This window comes from Apus apus, chromosome 2 (assembly GCF_020740795.1).
Source record: "Apus apus isolate bApuApu2 chromosome 2, bApuApu2.pri.cur, whole genome shotgun sequence".
NCBI classification, from domain to species: Eukaryota; Metazoa; Chordata; class Aves; order Apodiformes; family Apodidae; genus Apus; species Apus apus.
Window position 1 is genome coordinate 72131341 of NC_067283.1, and position 26035 is coordinate 72157375.

The following is a 26035-nucleotide window of genomic DNA, read 5'->3' on the forward strand; positions in this document are numbered from 1 at the left end:
GTTAAGGTGACAGCCTTTAAGGCTGTTCAGACTGTTCATCAAATTCACAGCTCTCTTGCTTTCATTTTGTTTATTCCATACCAAGCTACTCCAAACAATAAAAATTGTGGTAAAAACTAAGTATTTTAAGTAACAGGAGCTTCCAGAGACAGATCAAACAAATCTTATTCATGGAACACAGAATTTATTCAACTGGAAGACTGCATTATTTTATCAAATACAAATGCAGTTACTCATTATAGTTTTTGTAGTTTTCTGGACAGAGTAAGCAGTTAGAGGTAGTATAACAGAAAAAACATACAGTTTTAGTTTGTCTCATAAACAGCCACTCGATCCAACTTTCTCAACTCCAAGAAGAAGTAATAAATTCCCTATTCGCCTTAGTGAAGCAAGAGACTAATAGAAACCAAAGAACTGACAACTTCAAGACCCCTCCCTGCTGAAATAGAGGAATTTCAGCCCAAATTCTAAGATGTTTACAGTTTTGAGACCTCCAAGGCAGCAGGCCCAGTGCCATTTGAAAGTCACTTCTGAAGCTCAGAACTACCAGTAGTGTGATGTGAAACCCTTTTATCCAAGGGTTATGTCAAGAGCCTCCCGATTCCTCCTGATGACATGTGCTGCACTCCACAAACATCCCACAGAGAACCAGGTACAAAACCAGAGGTCAGATTACCACACTGCAGCTGCCCTGAAAATGCACTTACCATTCGAGGAAGCATACAGCGCTTTCAGAAAATAACCACTGATTTTGAGGGTTACCAGTTGATTCCGTTCACAGTGTAACACTTCAACGTTGTTAAAAACTGTTGCATCCAGCTCCCCAAGTTTGTTGTCTCTGAGATCCAGTTGGGTCACATGATGCAGAAAATCTATTTCACCAGCCTCCAATCTCCTAATTGAATTCAATCTTGCAGACAAAAAAGAAAGAGATTTAGTTACATGGCAGACTCTTGATGACAAACCATAGAATCATAGAATGGTTAAGGTTGGAAGGGACCTTAAAGATCATCAGGTTTCAACCTCTCTGTTATGAGCAGAGACACCTCCCACTAGACCAGGCTGCACAAAGTCTCATCCAACCCTGCCTTAAACACCTCCAGGGAGGGGACTTCCACAACTTCCCTAGGTAACCAGCACCTTACGACCCTCATGGTGAAAAATTTGCTCTGAATGTCTAACCTGAATCTCCCTTCTTTTAGTTTAAAACCATTACTTCTTGTCCTGTGCCTGCCCTCCCTGGTGAAAAGCCCTTCCCTAGCTTTCCTGTAGGCCCCCTGCAGGCACTGGAAGGCTGCTATAAGGTCTCCCTGGACCCTTCTCTTCTCCAGGCTGAACAGCCCCAACTCTCTCAGCCTGTCACCCTCTGTGGGTGCTGCCATCCAGCCAATTACTTATCCACTGAGTGGTCCATCTGTCAAAACCATGTCTTGTCAGTTTGGAGACCAGGATGTCATGTGGGACAGTGTCAAAGGCAGATTATGTCAGTTTCTCTGCCATTATCCACCATCTCTGTAGCCTTGTCACAGAAGGCCACTAAATTGGTCAGGCATGATTTGCACTTAGTGAAGCCATGCTGGCTGTCACCAATCACAAACCAACGCTCACTCAACAGTCAGTTGCACTGGATTAAAACTAGCATGTCTCCAGGTTCTGATCAAGGTTGATTTTTAGTATTTTCCCCTTTGTTATGATATTTTAAAGGCAGGATTGATCTGCTCTGCTGTTTTATCTGTTGTGACAAAAGAATTATTACACCAAGCTTCTTTCTAAACTATTTTGAAAACTACTGATGAAAAGCTCTGCAAGAAGGTATTATTGTTACTGTGTCTATAAAAATAAAAGGTGATCTGGCTGTTATTTGTACCTGATAGTTCAGAAAAGAACAAAGCTTCTGCAGTTCCTGCTGGCTTATCATAAACATCTGCTGGAAGAAGCTGGCAGATACAAGTAACCAGCAGATACTGCAGTCTCTTGCCTTATTGCAAGGCCAAACTGAGATTCATGAATTTCCATATATTTGCCCCTTGTATTGCCATGTTCCACAACAAGCAAATTCAGAGATCTGAATAGGGTTGTTGAATGAAAACAAAGCAAAAACCCAAGATGAGTGGTCCATCAGATGAAGAGAACAGGTTTTATCACACCTTTGCTACAGTGCATTGAACGCTGCCAATACTCAACAGACTCCCCAGAAGCGATAACTGAATGAGATTATCTATAACCTAGCAATGTTTGAGTCTGCAGAGCACTCCAAAGAGTTTCAAATTCCCAGCTCTGACCAGATCACTGTGATGAACACAGTAACTTCTGCTGGCCCATTAGCCTCCCTAGTGAGGATAAAGGCAAACACCTACAGTTCTGTTGTGGCTCTTGCTTTTGTAGAGTTGCACTCAGTTGTGCATTCAGAGTAGCTGTACTTTCCAGGTAAAAGAAAATGGGTAATATGTTCCCTCCAACACCACAGCCTATTTTTTTCCATTTTCAGTGCTTCCTTCTGATTTCACTGGAGCACAGCACTTCACTGTGCAGCAAGTACAGTTTACAAACACACTTGACATGTACTGTTCCAGGTAGTGTTACAAAGAACCACTGTTCACTGCTCAGTGCAGAAAGGATGTGGCAGAGAACGACAGGGCTGGGACTCAGGGCCAGCTCCACAGCATCCCTACTCTGGGGCCAATTTATTTCTTATCTTTTAGCATACAAACACACACACAGACATATTTTTACCACGCCATAAAGGCTTGAGAATATATCAATTTATTTGAGTTGTTTTCTTAACTCATGCTGGCCCTTCCTTGACTGCAAAGTCTGAGATCTACACAGCAGTACGGTACACTAAGTTTTAGTTTGAATAGCTAAACTAAATAGTTCCATAATTCATCATTAATTAGACATCATGGTCCAGGCTCTGAACCAAGCCTTGCCCAGCTGACTGCAGAAGCTGGCTTCCCCAACAACTGTAAGAATTAATAACACACTCATGCAAGAGCCATTTGTAATAAGGATCTGGTTAGATAGAGCCTGCTGGTTGCATCAATAAAATAACGTTACTTGTGGTGGACTAGGCTTTTTAACATACCAAGACATAGTAATAACTATTTTTGCCTTTTCACCTTGACTGCCCTTTTCTTCATCTCATGCATCTGTAATAGTTCAGACAGAAGCTTTTTTGGGTCAGGGACTATAATTTACATTATATTAGCACTGCAGCAACAAGAACTGCAGGAATCACCAGTGTCTCTCAGGCTCTGTTTCCTTTGATCTTTCAGTGCAAATACTTATTTCCCCCCAAGCTCATTTTCCTATCTGAGGACCCTGCTCGATGCTACCTCTTCCCCACAGGAGAGTGCCAAATCACAGCAAGTGCCACGAGTTACATAATGCTGCCAGGAACACAGTCCAACAGACTAACACAACAGATTTATACCCCGTGGCAATTCGACAGCCAAGGAGAAACTGTTTCAACACCAATAATTTAGACTCGCTTGCTTTTCCCCTTTTCCAAATACCTACCTTAGATCGATGTGTTTAATGTGAGGCATCCTTTTTAACACTTGTAGGTTCAGGGTATCCATGCAGTTTCCTGACATACAGAGCTTATCCATGGCAGTCAGCTTCTCCAGAACTCCTGGAATGTTGGTGAACTCATTGAAGGACAGACTCACGTAGCTGAGCTGCTGCATATGCTCCAATTCATCAGGAAGGGACTGGAGAAAGTTGCCATCCAGCAAAAAAGTCTGCAAGCTATTAAAAGCAGGGGAGGGGAAGGGAGAGTGAAGGAAGTGAGTGACCTGTTAAATCACATTTCCTTCCTATATACACACAAATCTGCTGCAGTTACAGTGACATAAAATATACAAAAGGACAGAAGAAAGAAAAATGTTAAGGAATAAAGCTTTAACATCTGCTACAGGAGATAGCAACAAAATAATTAAAAGCCTTGGCAACTATGAAATGCAGGCTAAGACAGTTGTATCGTATCTTCAAATATCCCCAGAACTGCCACTTCTGCAATGACTAAAGCACATAAGCAAGAATGTTGAAAGATTTTCTTCAGCATGAAGGCGACCCTTGTGTCAAACACTGGGATCTGGAAGAGCTTCAGGACACAGAGGGTGCTTCCCCTCCACCTGCAGTTCGCAACTGCTTTCACACAGACCTACAAGGCAGCCTGCTCTGTCAAAACCCAGTGAGTTTAAACTGTTTGTTATAGTAAAACTACGTGGAGAGTCATGAAACTGCTTATTGCCTTTATAATCAGGCTGTGCACGTTAAGTTATAAAGAAAGTACTTGCTTGCGCATCTCGCCTACAACTGCAGGAACACTTCTGAGGGCATTGCAGGACACGTTGAGTTCAGTTAGGGTTGGGATACTGCAGACTGACACTGGAAAGTCTCCTAAATTATTATTGGATAGGTTAAGGCTCTTCAATTTGGTGAATCTATAATGAGAAGAAAAAAAAAAAAGGAGATAAATAAGTGGAGCATAAATCTCAACAAGTTGCCTTGAAAAAATTAATTCAAGGTAAGTTTGGTTATATAAATGCAAGTTACATGCATTTACAGTTTAGGTACTCAGAACAACCACAGAAACTAATTGACACAAGTTCAACACCACTTGCAACAGCTCACTCACCTTAAGCTGGCATAAAGAAACAGGCTCTCCTGAACAACACACTAAGTATATTTTCCTGCAGGTGTAACAAAGAGCAAAACCCTTGCCATCCTTATGGATGTATGCAGTTAGTTCAGTGGCATCTCATCCTGTACTAAAACACTGCTATTTTTCTCAACACAGTTCTTGCTTGCAAGATTACCCTAGTGACACTGATTACAAGGTGCAGGAAATTCTCAGACTTTTTGTACACTAAGTTTTTGTGATGCAGCTTAGCTCTATTCATTTGAGTAGATACTGCCCTTCAATCAAAAATTCTCATTAGAATAGGCTGGGTTTAATACAACTGGGAAGCGTGCTGAATTAAAGCACAATTTAGGAAGACTTCTGCAGTGACAGTGGGAAATTCTTACGCTCTTGATTAAGTAGGATATAAAAGCTTGGATACTTTTCAAAATTTTGTCCTTAATGTGTCAGGGGACTCTTAAAAGCTCCTTGGTTTATCACATCAGCCAATGAAGCAACTTGCATGTGCTTGCCTTATTAAAGATGACCAAGGCAGCTTGAACAAAAAACCTGAGAAGGGGACAATCCAATTAGCCAGGCTGCATGTTCGGCAACATTATTATGGTTGCCTAACAACCACTGGGAGGTATGCCTAAAGGCAAGTAAAAGGATGAATGAAAAGATGTGTCAGATTCCGATAGATGGGAGGAAGTTTCTTCTCCAGCATGGTTTACGCCAGGACATTTTATTTGAACTTTGTTTTCTCTTCATTAAGGCTGAAGTCCTTTATTTGTGCAAGCAGGCTTTTATATAACATGGCAATGGAAGCAAAACTGCACCTATGAACACTGCTATTCCACATGAAAGTAATCTCTGATAGCATGTGTCAGTGTATCCACAGCCTACCCATCAGTCCAGCACATTCTTACTTCAAAGCACTTTGCCCCCCCTTGACTGGAAAACACAGAAAGAAAACACATCAAGCATTGAACAGGTTAAAAAATTTTAATGTCTAAAACTCTTAGAAATCCTCACCAAGGATGGTGGCACACACCTTCAGCACTGCTGATATCAAACTAATGTCACAGACTAAAACTCAACATGAAAATGTAAGTAGTGCCTTCATATATTATTTTCATGGGGGCTATAAGTGAAGTGTGGGTTTTACCCCAAAAGACAGGTTATAAATACATTTAAAGATTACAAATACGCTTAGGTTTTACAGAGACTTGCAGCAACCAAAGAATTGCTGTGCTCTCTATTGGCGTTTTGGTGCAAATATAGTAGAAGAAAAAAAATGGAAAAATTATGGTCAGAGTTATCACAGATTCTGAACACCTTGTGCCATGCTGGAGGCAGAAGTTTGGAACAGAGTTAGATGGAGACTATAAGAAATCTTGCAGTTAAATTACTGCGTGCAATTTTGGGCACCACAATATAAAAAAAAAAAAACAACACATGAAGCTATTGTAGAGTGTCCAAAGGAGAGCCACAAGGATGGTGAAGGGTCTGCACGGGATGACTTATGAGGAGTGGCTAAGGTCACTTGAATTGTTCAGCTTGGAGAAGATGAGGCTGAGTGGTGACCTCATGGCAGTCTATGGCTTCCTCACAAGGGGAAGAGATGGGGCAGGTACTGATCTCTTCCCTCTGTGACCAGTGACAGAACTTGGGGAACTGGCACGAAGCTGAATCGGGGGAGCTTTAGGCTGGATATCAGGAAAAGTTTTTTCACCCAGAAGGTGGTTGAGCACTGGAACAAGCTCCCCAGGGAAGTGGTCACAGCACCAAGCTTGCATGAGTTCAAGAAGTGTTTGGATGATGCTCTCAGGCACATGGTGTGATTCTTGGGGTGCTCTACACAGGGACAGGAGTTGGGCTTGATGATCCCGATGGGTACCTTCCAACACAGCATATTCTATGATTATACAATACTGCTGCAAGGAAAAAAATGCTGCTGTGCAGAAACAATGACTAAAGATATCTCTAGAGAGAGAACTGTAAAATAAAAAGGAGGCTTGGATAGAAGACTGAAACCCACAATCCTGCATTTATCTTGAAGATAACTGTAGATTTAGGCTGCAGATATACTGCCTTGAAATTTGGGGTGATTCCGAGGTGGAACAGCTGTCCCACATCTTCCTCAACAACAACTGCAATACAAACAGGAGTGCTCTAAGTAGTGGTCTCTGGGGCCTTCAGACATTTATTTTTTTTTCCCTAGTATTTAGGTAAGTGCAAAACTAGTAGTGAAGATAGGAAGATTAAGTCAAAATAACTAAGCTGCTGGAGAAACACCAAATTGCAACCATTCCAATTTTCAAGTCAACCATGAAATATAATTAACTCATTTAATAACCAATACTGAGGCTACAGCCTCTACCTGGGCCACTCTGGAGTCTCAGAAAAACAATCTCAAAGCTTTTGCCCACTAAACAAGTGAAAACTGCAACCTACTAGAAGACCCCAAACACAATCTTGAGATAAAATTACAAAGATCAAGCTAATGCTTAGAGGAAAGAAGACTGGGATTAAGGGCAGAGTGGGTGATGAAGGAAGCAAAGAAATACATTAATCAACTCCAATGCAGTGTTCAGCTTTAAGATTTTCTGCACACATTCTTGTGCATACTTGTCCTCAGCCTGGGGGGCAGGGGAATCACACCCCCCAATATATCTGAATCACATCTCTGCTACCCTAATGCATGTTTTAATGTGTGTTTATTAAGGGTCTTTTTTGAGTGATCTACTAAGGACACAAACTGAACTGGTTAACAAGCCTATACAGTATGAAAGGGAGGGTAACTAGTATCCAGTATTGGATATTTTAATACAAAAGCTGAAAATGCACATGGAAGTGTATGTCAAATAATCCATAAAAGGGAGTTAACTGTTAAAGCACATTTAAAGAAAAGGTGAAAGACAGACACCATAAGCTTATTTAAAGGTAAGAGATTAATTTAAGACAAGGAAAGAGGTATTTTTTTCCTCCTTTGCAAACGTGTTCATTTACAAAATGTTAAAACTGCATTTCTCCACATGGAGCACTGTCAAGTACAGAACATTACTTAGCCAGGCAGACAATCAAAATTAAGATATATGTCTGCTTCTCATCTTTGGCCACTCACTTCCTACTATCCACATTGCAAATGGGTTGGTGCACTGCCACCTGCACATTTAAAATACTGAATTGTTTATAGCTCTTCTTTTATCTAGATAGATTTACAGTTAGTAGCACCAGTGTCACTTGTAGCATCAATATAAATAATGTAGGAGAGAAGCATTTTACAAGCTGAAGTTTTCTGTTGCTGCTGAGTTTGCACAGTGTTGGGCTTTAAATAGATGCTACAAACAAACATCTTTGCTGTTTCCTCACACCCAAATCTTTACTCCTATCAGAAGCAGAGGCACACATCGATGCTGCCTCCATGGCATTGCTGGTAAGAAGAAAGGGCACAACACTGCTCGTTTCAGGCATGACAGTATAATAACCTCATGCCAAGTCCATCGTATGGTTTTCTGTTTTCCTTCCTTCCCTGTTTCTAGACTTCAATATATATTAACAAAAGTCAACCTAAAGAAAAGCATCTCTTAACATGCTGTGTTCAGTTAGCTTACGAGGATTTATGTTGTAATGACCAATATATAAACACTCACTCCTCTGATCCAAAAAACAGTTCTACTTTAAGCTCGAGTAAAATGTTGACATGTCAACCTTTGGGTTTAAACATGCAATATGACTGAACACTTATTGCCATAACCGAGCCAAAAAATGCCCACTTACTTCATCCCAAAGCTGCCCCTTCAGAAGTGGTTTTAGTTTGACAAACAAAATGAAGAGAGAGACTAAAAAGAGAAGTTTGTATTACAGCAAAGCGATGAACTGACACGCTAATTTCAAATTCAGATCTACACAATGTGCACAGCAGAAGAATTTCCATTACATAGCAGCACATTTGTGTTCTACTGCGTTTGGAAAAGAGAGGAGGGGGAATAGTATATTCCAGTTGGTTGCCATTGAAATGCAGCCATAACAGAGTCATCTGACAAAATCAGTCTTGCCCTGCTCCTACCAAAAGCAATTAAACAGCAGTGCTTTACTACACCCAAACCAGAAGACATGGCTTAACAAGGGCCTTAGTTTAAGGAAAATAATCATTTTGCCAATACTATCTCCTGTATTTGGGCTGTCTTGTGACTGTGCTGTGGTTACAGCTGAATATCATTTCAAGCTGAGCAGAACTGCTCCCTGGCTTCTGCACCGTTTCTGAGCATTTCTGATGGCACTTGTCTAGCATCACTGTGGCAAGCTGAACTCCCACTTGGCATCTTCGTGAACACCTGCTACTCTGGCCACAAATTTAATCACAAAGAGAATTTCCATATAAACCTGACACATCGATTTCATCCTTGGAAACAAAAGGTCCAATTTGCTGCCTTTCTGCACTTGCATCAGACTCCACATCCACAGCCTGACTGCCCAAGGGAGCTGCTAGTCTAGCACCAGAAACAATGTCACAGCCATTTCCTTTCCCAGAAAGGTGGTAAAAACCTTATGACTAAAATGAAGTATTCCAGCCCTCTTGCCCTGCTTAATTTGTCGAGACTGATGGACAGAGGTAGACTTGTTTCCGTAACCGCTGGGGAGATTCCCTTGGATGCTGCAGGTGAAGGCTTTGCCTAAGTGAGGTAAAGAGCAGCCCTCCCCAGCTGGGCCACAGAAGAGTCTTCAACAAATAGGAGAGAGATGAGGAAGGAGGAGCTCTGCTGGTAATTTCCATTTGGTTTCTCTGGACAAGACTCCTGTTCACCCAGAAACCAAGCAGCTCACGTCACATCAGACAAACACAGATAGAGTAAAGTCATCTCAGGAAAAAGGGTCACTTAGTTTGAAGGCAAAGATTGATTCTGCTCAAGTCAGAAGAAACTAGCCCATTAATTATCAATTTATCCTTTAGCTGAATTAATAAATAAAAACATAGTTTTATCTGAATTTTTACTTCCTTATTCCTTTCTTAAATCCCATGGAAGAAAAAGAAAAAGGAGACCAATAACTGCAATGTTGGCATCTTCACTACCCTTTATGTCAACATACTAGGAACAGTCATCCTGATATTTCTCCCCTCTACTCACATGTAAAACTATAAAAGGCACAACTCTGGCATACAGGTTTGAGTCTATGTATCAAAATTATTTGGTAGACTGTATTAAAAAAGAAAAAAAAAAACCCAGACTGCACTGAACAAAAAGGAATAACCTTAAATCTAGGCAGTTATTTTTCAAAATACACAAATAATCACACTGTTAAGTCAAATTGAGACTACTTCCAAACTCAAGACAATAGAGCTTTTATTCTATTACGTAGTTGGTCAGAGGACCACAAAGACAAGAAAAAGAAAAGATGTTTTGTTAGTGGATATAAAAGGAAGGGACATTACTGTACTTGAAAGTTCTCAATTTTTTGCATTTACCTAGGGCACACTGCTTCATCAGGGGGAAAGACCATCCCCAGAGGAAGAAAAAAATTCCACAGAGAAAAGTGAAAATATATTCTCTATATTGGAAATTTATACTTGAAATAGGAAAGCAACAGATATAGGTGGGCTTCCAAACAAAAAAATGTTAAAATACATGAAAAGAAACCCCTTACTTTGGAAGTTGCATCAGAAAGCAGTAGAGAAGTAAACTGGTTTAGGCTGATGCACAATAACTGCATTCCATAAATATGTTCGCTGTACTTAGCCTAATAGTTCCACTACACTGAATCCAACTAATAATTGCAATTTCTACTTTTAGACTACATTATTTTTTTAAAATGCTATTTTATAGCACATTTCTTAGTGCCATCTCTGGTTCTCCTACTGTTCAGATTTAAATAATCCAAAAAACCCAATATGTTTCAGGCATTTTGCAATCTTCCCCACTTAGTCACTTGTGGGGCCACTTGATTTTGTAATTTATTTTTCTTTACTCTAATATCACTGATTTTTGCTGAGTATTCACGATGGCACTTTGAGTTCAGAAAGGCATGCAGGAGCTGTGCAGAGCACAACCAGTCATGAAGATTTTGAAAGAGACACTAACAAAACCAAACCCTTCCTTCAATGTCTTTACAAACTGAGTAAAATAAAAGCAGTGAAATTATATAAACACATATTCCAAGTGTCTTCTGTAGTACTATAAATAGGAAAAAAAAATATTCTAAGGCTTCGGACCTGAGAAAATAAATGTAGCAGTAGAATACAGCAAACACTGGATGGAGTTTGTTACTAGTAGACTGCTGGTTGTCAACATCATGCCAAATTCTACTTCTTGCCTTACTGCTTAGATAGCTACACCTCAGTCTTTGGCTTCAAGTGAAAGAGGGAAAGGAGTATAAAATTAAGTTCCCTGGCTCTGAGACCATCAGACTGTGGGAGAAAGCTCCCAGCATCTTCCCACAGAGTGGAGCACACAACGGTACTCCATTCCTTGTGGTAGCACACTCCCCACATTAGCTGGATTGATTTAAATGTGTGCATTTAAAAGCAAATACCTCTCCAGAAGAGCTCCCTAAAAAAACCCCCAAAACCAAGACAAAACAAAGAGGGAGTGAGGGGAGAAGAAAGCTTTTACAGTGCATTTACTGACAGTACCCTGTGGGGCCTGGCAAGAGGGAAAAAATTATATTTGGCATGTCATTAATTCATTCAACTTTCTTTGCTAACCTCAGTTTCCTAAACTAAAAGCAATAATCACAAGCAGCACTTCAATGCGTTTTGAGACCAACCAAGTGGCAGGCTGAACCCTTTCTTCACTGGTCCTCAATCTCTAACAAAAAGCTAGGATCAAACTACATCTAACCCTGACTTATAGCAAGCATGTCTGGTGGGTTCCTTCTCCCCTTGCTACCTAGGAACCTAAGTGTTCTCTGAGCAATTGCTGCATTTCATATTACCTACTTACTGCATAACGGGCTTGTAAGAAGGGTTTGGTTTGAAGATTCTCCAAATTCTGGGTTTTCAGATAAAACCAGCTATCCTGCAGTTGGAAATAGCATGGGATTGCAGAAACAGTTGCATCAGTGTCTCAAGAGTCCTCTAGCCTTCTCATACTCTATAAATGCAGTTTCAAAGTTTCAAGTTACTGCCACCAGCTCAGAAGAGTTTCAGCTGAGATGCCAGAGAAGACAGTTAATTTCTAAAGAGACTCCGGGAGAGAAAATATATCTTAAGATAAATATTAATAATCACTGTTAATAATTAACAACCACAGTCTAAATAACAACTTGTTCTTCAGATAAAACTGGCAAGCATTAATTTTATTTATCATTAAAGCAAACTTCGTGGTTTATTACAATCCCCTCTTTCTCCTTTTTTTTTTTTAATCTGGAACAGGCTGATATTAAAAATCCCCATACTGACAACTTTTCAATATTAACAATATAACAGTATTCCTCATGCAAACAGGTCTTTCCAACAGCACTGACTGAAACAATTGCATATAAATACAGAGCACACTTAGCCCAGTGAAGCAGAGCAACAGTAAATAAACCCTCTGGTTTATTCATTTGGTCCAAACCTAGAGCAATGGGTACTCCACAAAACTCCTCTTGGCATTTCAGAACAAGAGCTGTGTGGCTGCATTGTAGATAAGGGGAAAGTGAGGTTTGGGAACACAGCACCCATTTATGTATCTCAATTTTACGGTTAAAGAAACCCCACCAACCAACATTAAAAAAGTGTAAGCAATGAAATTTATTACAACTTAATGACAAAAGAATGTCTTCAGTCACTTCATTTGCAGAATACAGGAGCGAAAACACCAAGGGCTATAAGGCAAATTCTGACTCAATGGAGATATTATCACAAGACATGTCAGCTGCTTCTACTACTGCAACAAGTGGGAAATCTTTCACCTAGAGAATCTCCTCTCTCCCCCAAGAGACAATCATTCTTTACTAACATTTTAAAAAAGCTACTGTAAGGAAGAGCAACTACCAATGTTTGCTGTGTTTTTTTTCAACACAAATTTTCAGACTGCCTGCTTTTGTATGTATTATGGAATATGTATTTCCTGGTAAGTAGGAAAAAATACAGGTAGATGTTTATACCTTTCAGTGTTCAGATAGTTCAGTTACAGAGGTTCACAGCTGTAGTGCAGCTACAGCAACAAAACTTGAGAAGTTTGAGAGGACATGAAAAGCAAGTGAGAGTGTAGCTACTAGGAAAAAAAGTGCATTTATACCTCTGTGAACCTTCACATACTACCAGTAATTTAGTTCCTGAGATGGAGATTTTTCACTAATGCCATGCACTGGGTAGGACTAAATACTTTATTCAGAAATTCAACAAATTACATTATTGTAACAAGTAACTTTGAAAGAAGTAACTGCATAAGTGAATGTAGGAATTTGGGTTTTTTCCCAATCCATTCCTGACTTCACCTGCCAAGTCACTGCATATGTCAGCATCTCATTACTATGACCCAGATGCTTTTAAGTCTACTCAGCGGGTAGCTGAGAAGTTGGTATTTTCTTCTTTGACATACCTCCTTTTGAAATCCATCCTTCATGAGCATTTGTTAAATTACCACCTAATGCAATTTATTAAGAGGAACAGCTAGCACCAAGAGCTGCTTACAGCAAGACAAATTTTCCTAGACTGTCTTGCTAACCAGATTTTAATAGAAAATTGTACCAGGAAGGGTAGGTATATAAACGCCAATGCATTTTGTTCACAACATCCAAGTCCATGCTTATTTTGGAGCCTTAAATACTTCTGGACTTGATTCACTGGTGCTGTGCCCTGTGTGCAGCTGCCATTTTGCAACTGAAAATTTGCTATAAAAGCCAACAGTACCAAATCAGAACAGCAGATTTTGTACTTGCTTTGCAGTGGTTTGAAAGAACATGGGTGAACAAAAGAAGACTTTTTGTTTATCCAGTCAAGTTTTACCTCATGTAACCCCCCAAAAGATCTGAAAATGGCTATATGAAACTGGACTTAAAGGAAAAAAAAGTCAGACAAGAAACAGCTTGTGTTCTTACTTTGACAGAGCTTCCTTTACTTATCACATGCTTTCATACTGAGATTCACTAGTAATTAAAAAAAGATAGTGTTTTCTTCTTTATAGACATTGGTGTATTTACTCACTACAGAAAAGCTGGCTCAAAGCTTTTTGGTAGCACAAGTAAAACTCAGGTTTTCCCACCCCAAGGAGGAGAAGCCAGCCCTGTGTTTCTTAGGGCAGGAAGGAGCATGGCTTTGCAGAGCACTCCTGGGCAAGGCTTGTGCTTTTGCTGCTGTTGGGAGGCAAAACATAACCAATGGAGCACTGCTCTTCCTAACCCTCATCAGGAGCTACCACCTCACACAGTCCTTTCGACTGGCACAGCAAAGGGGACAGCAACAGCAGCTTCCAGCTACGCGCCTGAGTGTTGCCTCCTCTGCTGAATGAAGATAAGGTTGGAGAACACCAGCAGTGACAAACGAAAGGTCAGTGCCAAGGGGCAGGAGTTCACCAGACAGTGGATCAAATCCACTGAAATAATGCTGTGTAGTCTTCCTTATAATTTATTTATTTTTTTCTCCACAAGTTCATAGACCTTGCCCCCTGTGCCTTCTTGACAAGCTCAAAGCAATGGAGGCAGAGCAGACCATCATTCACTGACAGAATAGGACCAGCTCTCAGAAGGAGGAGACAATCAGTTTGGCACCACCTCAGTTATATGCTACTTCTCCAGATTTTCCTGATGCAGAATCTCAAAAAATAGGAGAGTTTTAATTGGTCACCTGAACTCTTCCACTCTTGCACATTCAGGTTCACATTAGCAAAAAAAAATCTCAACAGTTTATTAACTTTAAGCAAGACTCTTCAGCTATTCCTACAATTAGAGTACCCAAGAGAACATTAAACAGACAATAAGTATTGCCCATCGCATTACTTATGTTTTCTAATACCAAAGAGAATTAGCTTTATGTACATGGACAAAATATAAACAAGTCTTCTGCACTCTGGTATTCAAAAAGGAAAAATGATAACAATTTGTTAAAATAAATACATTCATTACTTGTCCATGTTCATCACAGAATTTATGCTAAAATTCCACTTGATATTTGGAGACCTATATGGACATCCAAGAAACATTTAATCCAGTATTCGTCTCCAGACTATGTTCCTAAGCTCTTGGAATCACTGCCTGCTTTGTTTGTGAAGCAGACCTGCTGGGTTCATTCATCTTCCATTACGCCAGATTTTTTGTTTTTTCCAGAACGAAACTAGAATTATATAAAAATACAACAGTCTGCATAACCCATCTTGCATTTTTTGGTTGTTTTTCAAAGAGTAAGGGATTTAAAAATGTAGTTTAAAACATTTTGTTTTAACAGGATCATCCACAAATACAATCCTCAGGCACTCTGCAATTCAGTTACCACTAAAATGAAAATCAGTTTTATATTCAGAATGGAAAAATTAATCTTTCTGAATACAAGAAGCCTGCTGATTCCACAGGACACACATTAAATCATTCAGATCACCGATCATGCTGCTGTCTACCCATTTGTTACATTCTCGGATGAGCTACATGGAAAGAACAGCTGGAAGGTCACAGTTACTAGGAAAGAAGAATTAGGGTTGAGCAGAGTGGAGAGCAGACAGGAGTTAGGCTGAATTTATTAAATCAGAGCTTTCTTTGCTTGGAGGGTAATGACAAACTTTTAAGCAAAGTCACATGCAGTGCTGCCTCTACCTGGGACACATCCCTTTGATGGGCAGCTTGCCAACCTACATTCACTTGTGAGTCAAAGATTAAAGAACTATAGTCTGGCCTCAGTAGGTAGATAAAAACAACACATTCTGAAAACTGCATTTTGGATCGAAAACAGCCTTCTATCTGCAAGAAAAACATGTTTTTTCTGAAATCTAGCTTGCTTCTAACACACAGAGTTAACCAATTTCTGAAGCATTACAACCAGGCCAATCCTCCAAAAAGAGGATGCTAGTCATTTTTTTAGGAAAATTCATGCAGACTAGTGGTCACTTGGCTCCAAGGGCAGAAGAAGACCAGTTGAACTGTATCACCTTACCTTTGTAGTTCACTAAGCGGTCTACTTGTGGATGGGCTGGGGTTTAGCCTCAGGAAGTTCTGCTTTAAATTGAGATGAGTGAGGTCTTGGCTATAAAACAGGTTGGCAGGCAGGTGTTCCAGGCTGCAGCATGAAAGATCCACTGAGCTTATGCGTTGTGATGCAACCTGCAAGTCAGGAGGTACACAAATATGTTAATACTGTAATACAACATCAGCATTTCCTTCCCCTCCACTAACACAACAGAAACTGCTTTTAACCCCAGCAAAAGTCAGTGCCAGCATATATAGCTAATCCAAAATGGTTTACATCGCTGCTGCAAGTTAAGCCATGATCTCTTGCTTTGCCTCAGTGCTAAAATCAGGTCCAGAGATAACTAGCAGGGGGAAAAGCATAAAGGTTTGTCAAACTAGTAAGTGAAAATTATTCATTTTCATCAATGAAGTCACAGGATAACTGTCATCACTCTGTCTTGGTTTCAAAGGTCAAAAGCAGGTACTAAATGGCAGGGAAAAAGAGAGCTATCCCATTTATATTTGACTGGAGAAAAAAAATAACACAACAGCAGCAGCAACACACTGAGCACTCATCTCTTTTCAATGAATAATAAAACTGTCCAATAGTGATAAAAATGTGACAAAAACAAAACTGAGATTTGGGGTTTAATACTGCTTTCTAGAAAAGGGAAGGAAAAACAGAGTCTGTAGAAGCTAAAGAAATCATACCACCAAGCACTACATACAGCTAGCATCACTCCACCAAGATTTACAGGCAACACATTCAACAGCAACTCTGCCCCTTACCAACTCCCCTAGGATACAGCCAGGTGAACTACATCCTGCTGTTTCACTTATTTTACTAGTCTTTATCTTTCAAGAATCCCCAAACAAAACTGCAATGTAGAACTATTTTATTTCCTGGCCAATACTATTAAAAATATCCTTTCATGAAGTAAAGTTGTCGAGCTAGCTACATGACAAAGCACCACCATACAGTAGTATAAGGCAGTGCAGATGGTGGGCAAGGAGGGTCCCTTGGGCAAGGGACCCTGCAAGGGCAGGGGTCAAATGCCGGAGACATTTTTGGAGCAGGCACATCTTATATTAAAGGAGAAGAAAACAACTTCACCACCATTTCAGACTTCTGAGAGTGCACAAACAGTGCTCAAATGGTTACATGATCTATCAGCTGCTCATAGCAATAGAAGCAATGATTTTATTTTGTCATTGGCATTTTTACTGGTCTTACATGCCAGGATTCTGGAAGTACAAACACTACATCAATGGAACACAAAGAAGAAAAAAAAAAAAAGAAAGCAACACCTCAGAATCAATGCCCAGTGACACTCTGTAAGACCTTCTGAATACTGATGGAGACACCACCCATCCTTCTGAGCAAGAGATTGCAGCCCTTGTCATAAAGCGCGCTGAAGCTAGAGACATCAGGTTTTGTTGGCATAAGTGAAGGAGCCTGTCACTGAAAGGAAAGCCAAGGAGTTTTTTCTTCCCTTTTTTTTCCCCTCTCCAATGCAAGCTCTACAGGCCCCAGGATAAGTGGTGCCTATTATAAACACACAGCCATAAGCTTCAAGAGGAACAGACGGTGCAGTGTTTTTCTCTAATGCGACCGTTAATAATCCAGTCCTCCCACATCCATTAAAACACTCAAATTTTTCTTACTCAATTAGTTCAGTCCTTTTGTTACTGTAGCTTCTATTTTTCTTCCCCTTGTACCATTAGACAAAAATTATTCATAGGCTATTCTAAGAAGACATTTCTGAAAGCTAAGTATTCAGTCTGTTTGCAGTGCCAGAACCTGCCCAGTACGGTACAGTTCTCATCACACTGAAAACACACTAGATGAAAAAGTGCTGACACCCATTAAATTAAAAAGGAGAAGGTGTAATTTTAGGTGTCATGCTTACATACACTGTTGCTCCAGCTACCTGTTTGGAATGTGATATGAACATCAATAAGCAACCCAGCAGTGCTTAGCAAGACATGTTATTCTGAAAGTATCTACAGTACCAGAATTGGTAACTCTGAGTATGAACAATGACAAAGCAGCCAAACAAATTGAAATTCTACCCTTGTCTCAAAAAAAGATGCCAAACTTTTCTTAGAATTGTCAAGCCCTATAAAAAAATCTAGTTAAAAGTTCAGTTGTTTTTTTTTCAAGTTTAATGTTCTAATTATTTTTTTGCTTGCTTGTTTATGTTTTATTTTGTTTTGTTTTAATTAATCACTGTTATACCAATAATTTAATTAAGATTTTCATACAATTGACATATTGAATGATGCCTCTATCACAGAGATTATTTTAAAGGTAAAGCCATGTTTTAAAAGGTGTTAGTTCTGAAATCAAGTCATTTTATTGAAGTCTTGGTTAGCAAAACAGCACTCTGAGAATTAACTTCTGAATTGTCATAGGGAATACTCATATACACAAACACAAGTTATTCTCACAAGCAGGGATAAAGACTTCTCTTTTCGTTGCTCAATACTGTTCTGTAACAAATTCTTAGAGAACAGAGGAACAAGATGAAAAACGAAGAACAAAGGACAGCAATGTTTTAACAATACTTCCTTTGGTTCACCAGAAACTTGCATCAGCTGCTTTGACATTGCATATTGAAATTCTCAAATGTTATTGTTCCCAATCAAATAGTAAAGGAGTATTTCAATCTTGCAATCACCTTCAACTGACTTAAATGCAGTTAGATTGTGCTTGTGTGTGTTATTGTTTACTGAAAGCAAAGTATTCTTTAAAAAGATGACACAAGAAAGCATTGGGTTTCCTTGACTCATTGTGGGGAATCACTGCAGAGATAAGCTGATAAAGGATAAGGAAATGCTGACTAGAATATCCCTCACAATCAAAGAATAAAAAAGCATTTGGAGGAAGGCACATTATCTGCAGAAATTAGGGTTTCCACTGGAAGAAAAACAAAAAACCAAACCAAAAAAACCCCACCCAAAACAAACACTAAAAAGCCCCCAAGACATGCCACTGTAAATAAATACCCCAACAAGTTATCTGGGCTGGGTTCAACAGACCCATGCGCCAACAGAAATAGTGAAGAGAGTCAGTGCAGTAGTAATGCCAGAGGGAATGGCTTTCTAGATAGATGTGGAACTTGCATCAAGCACTCACCATAGCTTGTCTGGTGTTTTCTTTTTGAAAAAAAACAAAACTTAGAAGTGTAACTGGTTTATATACTTTACAGACATAAATATAAATAAAGCCACAAGCAGCACAGTTCCCAGCTCCCCAGACAGAAGGAGCCATTGCCCAGACCAACTACTCTGGAATGTCTTCTCACACTCTAAACTGCATATACCCTTCACAATTTTTTCACATGAAACCTCTGTTGTATTTCCAGTAGTAGTAACATGGGGGAAGTGGCTGAGGCAAGGACTTTCTTGGAAGACAGCCCCCTCTCAGTTCTGGTAGCTACATCATAAGCTGTAGAGTCAACACCTGTCTTTGCCAGAGGAGCAAGACATGCAACACATTGACAGCAGGGTACCTCACACACACAGCAAGATCCTGTACTTTTTGAAGTCCACTTTTCAGTTGGGATCCTTAAGCATCCCAATTATAAAGAAAGAAGATGAAACATGTAGCTCTTTCTGTTTCCTGGAGAAAGTGTTTTCTGCTACTCTCCCTCAAGAGCTACACAAACGGCAAAGAATTAGGAGTCTCCCAGATATGGAAACTCACTTTTGAATGTTTTACTTGTGCCACAATAGTACTTAAAAGTATAAACAACAATGCACAAAACCCAGCAGTACATTAAATAAATTAGGTTTCAATGTGTTTAGACTCAAATTCTTTTATTACCATTTTTAAGAAGGAAACAGTATTTCAATACTTGTATAACAGCTGGCAACAAAAATACAGAAAAATACTTGTACTGACCAATATTCTTGCCTCCTCTTACTACACAGGGCTAAAACCCACTTCGCTTCATCCATCGGTATAATGCCACCTCTGTCACCAAGCTATGCAACAAGACTGATTACTGTCTTTGTTTTAATGCCTTGGCTATACTACAAAAATGATCTGTTGCTGACAATGGACACAGCTGGACCCAGCTGTAAGGACAAACACAAGCCTTGTTACAAAAGGACATCTTTTGGTGTGACCTGTGGTGTGAATTTTAACCAACATAATTATGTCTTTTTCCTGTTTACCCTCATCCCATTCCTTATAGCACTATTCAGATAAGAAATTACTATTTAAGATTTCAACAGAAGACAATTAAAATAACTAAACAGCCCACATTCCCTGTCTGTTTGAACGGAGTTGACAATGTTAAATTACACCTGCTGTAGACATGCTAATGCAAAGGCAGCGTAATTTTTCTCCTTTAGGATTTGTTTTTAAACAGTTTGATAATCAGCACATCCCACTGATGCCTGCATACAGCTTAACTGAACAGCAATACACAGGCTTAAAAGATATAAACTAACCACTTAGAGCAAACAGGTTCTTCTCACCTCAGAACTAACCTCGTTTCAAATCCTAATCCTGCTTTCTATTTTAACATGGAAGCCCACTCAGCAGAGAGGTCTCCCTCTGCTAAACTGAGCTCCACGGCCAGGAAACACATCAGTCCCCTCAGCCATAGCTAAGAGCTGAGGAAATGTTCAGACTGGTAGACAAGCTGTCATCAAAAAACTTAATGAAGGGGAGTAGGGATGGAAACAAAAAACTTTTTAAGCCATGTATGTTTGGTTTTCAGTGATAGCTTTTAAAATGGGTGCAGTCCAAAGGGTGAAAATGTAATAAGCTTTTCTGGCCTCTCCTTTTTGCTTTCTTTCAAACTTGAAATTAGGTATGTGCTAGCTGAAGCTGAGGGACTTGCAAAGAAAGCATAAAACTGAACAGCGGCTGGAAAGCACATCCCTCAGACTCAGGAACCCAATCAGCAATGCTGAAGAGCCATAATTGCCTATTAAGACAAAGGGCACAAGCACATGCCGGAGGGGCAGCGCTCATAGGGCACGAACTTCTGACCCCATCTCCCCTCTGCAGGAGATGCAGCTAAAAGCCTCTGGTACAAACACCTCGCGCGAGAGAGACTCGAGGGCACAAAGGTGATTTAACTTGTCCCTGCTCTCCTCTCCTTAGTTCCCAACAAAGATTTATACAGCATGCGGATGCACAGAATGGTTTGGGTTGGAAGGGGCCTTAAAGATCATCTAATTCCAAACCCCCTACCATCAGCAGGGACACCTCCCCACTAGACCAGATTGCTCAAAGGTCCATTCAACCTGGCCTTGAACACTCCCAGGGATGAGGCATGCAAAAATCTCACTTCTGCTTCTGTCCTTTGTGCAAAGCTCTGACAACTTAACTGAAAACAGTAGTAGCAAAGATGTGTGTGGAGGCGGAAACATGGAGGTAATTAAGCAGAAGTTGCACTCCTTTGCCCTTCATGATAGAAGTCATTTCATAGATGTGAAAGACAATGTCCCAGGTTTAGCATCAAGATCTTGGTATTTGTTTATAAAAAGTTACATTTGTCACCTGACATTTGGGAATGTCTAGAACTATGTGAAGTCACTACCCAAATATGAATATTCTTGCTCCTCCAGGAGGAAAAGAGCTCTTTTAAAGACCAGATCTTGGTACCAACATTACACAAGGAGCAATACCAAAACCGTTACCTTGGTGTAGTCACATTGGGATGTTCACACGGATAGGATCCCTGCAAGGACAAAGCTTAGGATGCAACTTGTATTAGCTGTAGCATTAAGCTACTTATAATTCAGACATGTGAATCTCTGTTCGGTGGAGCAAGGAATATTAACATGGTTACAACAGCCTGACAAAAACCAAATTGTCTTGCAAATATTGCAAAACAGGTGACAGTCTCACAAAAATTTAAAAATACTCCTCTTTCTTCTAACAACTTGTGTTAGACTTAATTTTTTACCAAGACAAGCTGCTGTACTGCCAGCAAGCAGACTTCACAATGAGCAGCCCTCTAACAAGTACCTTCTACCAGCATTTACCACATACTTCAGACTCCTGCCAGTGAGACTTTCAATAGATGTTCACTTGTATAAGCCTCCCCAGTGCCACACTGACAGGGTTGCGTGGCTTTGTCTAAAATAAGAAGTTGCACTAGCTTCCAACTTAGGTTATCCTACACAGCTGCATCATATTGATTAATTCTTCAGTGAGATGAACTCTTTTCATGCCATTGTTTCACAGTAACTCAGAAGGGCCTCCTGACCCAAGTGTCTGTATTCTAAAAATATCACAAATATAGCTCTAATGGCCCAGGGCCAAAAACTGGTCTCCAGTGCTTATTCCCTCTTCTCCCTGGAGACCTCCCTCTTTCTTCACGGACTACAGAAGAAGCCTACAGAGATCAAACGTCCCTAAAATTAGTTTTTGCTAATAATTCCTCTCCTTTTATCTCCCTGCTAGACTTTGCTTGGAAAGGCCCTCAGTGTTACAGTCATCCAGTTTCAGGAACAACTCTGTTATCACCTTATAGGTACCAAAGTACTGTGCAGTGTCAGTTCCTGCAACCCCCTCCAGTCTCACGGGATCTGCTCACCATAGACACTTAATTCCCCCACTCACTCCCACCCCCCCCTACGCCCAGAGATTCCTGAATATACTTTGGGATCCTCCTGAATTGAACACACCTTAAAAGGCAGTATTTGTGATACCTCACTGAGCTTCTAGATATAAGCCATAGCAATGCTTTCTTGTATTTATGCAAGAGCTGCACAAATTCAGCTTCCAGAATATCAGAACCTGATTTAGAGGCTTCAAAAGATGTTACTTGAAAGCTATGCCAGATGTGTGGGCGATACCTAGTTTTCCATCCTCACTCTTGGCTGCAATACTTCAATACTATTATTAACTGAAGATAGCAAGTTCAAAACAAGGACCACAGACTCCAAATTTCAGCAAGAAAAAAGAAAAAAATATAATATTGAAGCTATAGTTTCTCTACAATAGAGGTCGAGAGAAAAGCTTGAAGTCACCAATTACACCACTTTGGAATCAGCAGATCTATTTTGACATGGAAAACTAACCAGTTGAGCCAAAACATCAAGCTTCCCTCCCAAACCATTAAGAGAGAGATTACACTGAAACACACTCAGAAGTTCATTTCTAAAATATCAAGTAACCTCTAACAACAAAAGGCACAAAAGGACAGGTTTTGCAGGAAAAGAGGAGGAACACCTTCAAATGTTACCATCAAAAGACAAACAAAACTGGCTTCAAGTTCGCTTTGCCCAATTTTTGGCTTTCAGACTTGGGATGACGAGAAACTACCCACAGCAAGAATGACCAGATATGACTGCAGAACAAAGGTCCCAATTATTGAAGATTTCGCACACACGCAAAAAAGGAAGTAGAGTTCCACATGAAAACCAGAGCTTTGTTTATATTTGAATTCTTGTGATCACTGCCAAAAGGAAGCTGTGGGTTTATTTTTAAGGATCTCTTTTTAGAGAAAGCATTATCTCAATATTGTCATTTTATGGTAGTAGAGGAAAAGATGGTTTCCTTGTACTAAACTTAGAGTCATTACGTTTCCTGTAAGTAAGGAGCAGCTCAAGAGATGCCCCACTGACAGATGAGAAAAAACTTTCAGGGTTCTTTTTTCTTCACTAGACACCGCATCAACAGCTGCAGACAGGCTAATGGCATTTGTTAGTCTCACAGATGTGAAACAACCTGGATTGTTGTTATCCACAAAAAAAAAACAAGCTTTTTGTAAAGCCTTTGGTTAAAAGCTGGATTTGGTTAAAAGCTGTTTTCAAAAGATGCTGCTGATTTCGGCATTATACTAAACTCATTTTTAGGTCACACCAGTATGGAGACTCATTTTCAAGCCTCCAACTACTGCATGATCATCCTCTCAGCAACCAGAACATCCCTGACCTCCACCCTGTCCCCAACACACACACAGACATGGCAGCCCAGAATCACAGTCTTACATTCAAGCACATGAACTAAGACTACTATGCTACAGGAAAATTTCAGAAACTCCTAGCTGCAACATAAATGAGCGTTTCTGTTGCACACAATAATTATCTGTAGAATTGCCTAAGCTAATAACCAACAGCTGAAGTTAAAAGCAAAAATACTCATCTAGAAATTTAGATGTCATGAAAACTAAGGTAAAGTTCTCTACAGCTTTCCTCCAGAATAAATATATCCATGGTTTAGGAGACTAAACAGACACCTGGAGAGAAGATACTGCATCCAGTGACTCTAAACTGGCAGCATTATAACAAGTAACATCCCAAATACCTTAAAATAAACTTTACTTTATCCTTGCATATGATTTTTCCCTAGACTTGCCATTAGCACTGCTCTGTGGTCTAGGTTCTGGTAAAAGATATCCTGTTCTTAATCTCTCCAGAGAAAACTGAGATTTGCTAATAAAAATCCCTGCAATTATGAACTTTGTAAAGACATTATAACTTGCATAGTATCTAGAAACACATATTAAACAGGTCTATCAGCTAGTGGGCAAGCCAAGACAAAAACAATGTAGGGCTACTTTAACGATGAGACTTGTGGCTTTAAGCCTTCTTTACAGGCTGAAGGCTACATTTTTTATTAAAAAGCTCTGCAAAGTCTGTCCACAGTGAAGTCTGAAGCTGTACTTTAGTCTTTTTTCTCTTGGTTGACCATGCCTGACAAGGGAAAGTCCAATGTCAGTATATGAAATAAAGATAAAGCACAAGTGGATACGGCTTATTACCCATCACTTTAATAAATGAGCAGAATCTTCTGTACTGAAGAATAGGCAGTCCTACAGTTGATTATCTTTCACTAGCTTAAAGGTGGATGAAGCACAGCTTACAGGCAGGTACCTCTCTAGCAGTAATGCTTAACTGTTGCTCACTGCATGTCCTCAGCACCACTTCTGAAAAACACTTGCACCAGCTCATTGTCTTGGTCTCCTATTTTGGAACTATATTTGCAGAACTGCTTAAGGAATTAAGTTTTTAAATTATACAGATTTAAGCTTGTTTGCAGTCAGAACTCAGAACTTCTTCCCCAGCAGAAATAAAAATCATGACTAGAATCAGATCAACTTCATCCTCTTCACACAGTTCAGACTTGCATTTCACAACACTGTCTCCAAAGACAACCATCACACTTAGACAAAAAAAAAACGCTAGAACACTGAGGCAGCTGGTCAGAACTAGGTAACTTTAGAGGAAAAAAAGCTAAAAAGTTGATTTTGCACTGCTGCTTCAGGTAGGTCTCTACACAAGTTGAAGAAAGATTGAGACTACTGCTGTAGATGCTAATGCATTACTCATTTGCACAGTATAAACTAAATTAAAATCTGATGTTATTGTCTGTTAGTTTAACAGTGGAAATAGATGTATTAAGAGGGCATTCTGCACTGATACGGAAGCAATAAGACCAACATGGCTGCACACCCGTCTCTCTTGAATTTGCTATTCTTGCTATTTTTAGCACTTTTAAAACACAATGTATGCTGACATCATAATTTACTCTTTTTTCACAGCAGGCTAGGGTCATCTGGAACACCATACATTTCCACTGCAGACTTGAAGACAAAGGTTACTGAAACAGGGAAGGGAAAGTACAAAGGCACGCAGAAGAACTCCTAAGTTCCATAGCTTTTAAATCAAGGATCTGTTTTTGGATATTCAGCGTATTTTAAACAGGAGGGTTCTTCTGTGTATAGATGCAAATCCACCCTGGCACCTAAACCCCACAGAACTGATTTTTTCCCACTAAACACACTGTCCTTACAGCCACAGTTGTGCAACTCAGCCTGGGAAGCAGACAGTGGTGTGTGCACACACAGGGCCGTGTGTCTGTACGTCTTTACCTATCTGTGTGTAGAGCGTGGCCATGCACAGGTAGCTTATGTGAGGCAGTCATGCATTATCTATAGCTGTGTCTCTCAATACCTCCTCCCCTATCTGCCCAACTGAACAGAGCATTAGAGCCAGAAACAATTGTCACATGAAGCTGTTGACATACCTCCTGCTCTTCTAAAGCCAAGAGGGATGAAGTTCTGTGGGGTCTGCATGTCTCAACATGCCCAGTGATGTACACTATTTCCAAGAAGATAAAACCCTATAATATGTCCTTGGTTAAGCTCTGCAATACTGAATTTCTGAGGCAGACATCAACATCCCATTTTAATTGTATGCCTTGGCAAATGGAGGACGATTAACCCTGTTCCTCCAGCCAAACAATCCATATCATGAATTGTGAACCAGTCAACACTTAAACAGCAATTTCACATGTTGAAAAATATTAAACTAAGCTTAGGTGTTGGAAGTGTCAACAGCAGGAGCTCACCA

At 39.9% G+C, this 26035-nt stretch overlaps 1 protein-coding gene across 1 annotated transcript in view; it reads right to left on the reverse strand.

Moving 5' to 3' along the window:
• The window catches only part of PHLPP1 (PH domain and leucine rich repeat protein phosphatase 1), a 138853-nt gene that overhangs the window by 32446 nt on the left and 80372 nt on the right, over positions 1-26035 (reverse strand). Inside the window, exons 4-7 of the mRNA XM_051612782.1 lie at positions 15696-15862; positions 4302-4448; positions 3520-3750; positions 708-910 (exon numbers count right to left, since the gene is read on the reverse strand). Coding sequence (XP_051468742.1) covers positions 708-910; positions 3520-3750; positions 4302-4448; positions 15696-15862 — 748 coding nt within the window. The remainder of the gene's footprint in view (positions 1-707; positions 911-3519; positions 3751-4301; positions 4449-15695; positions 15863-26035) is intronic.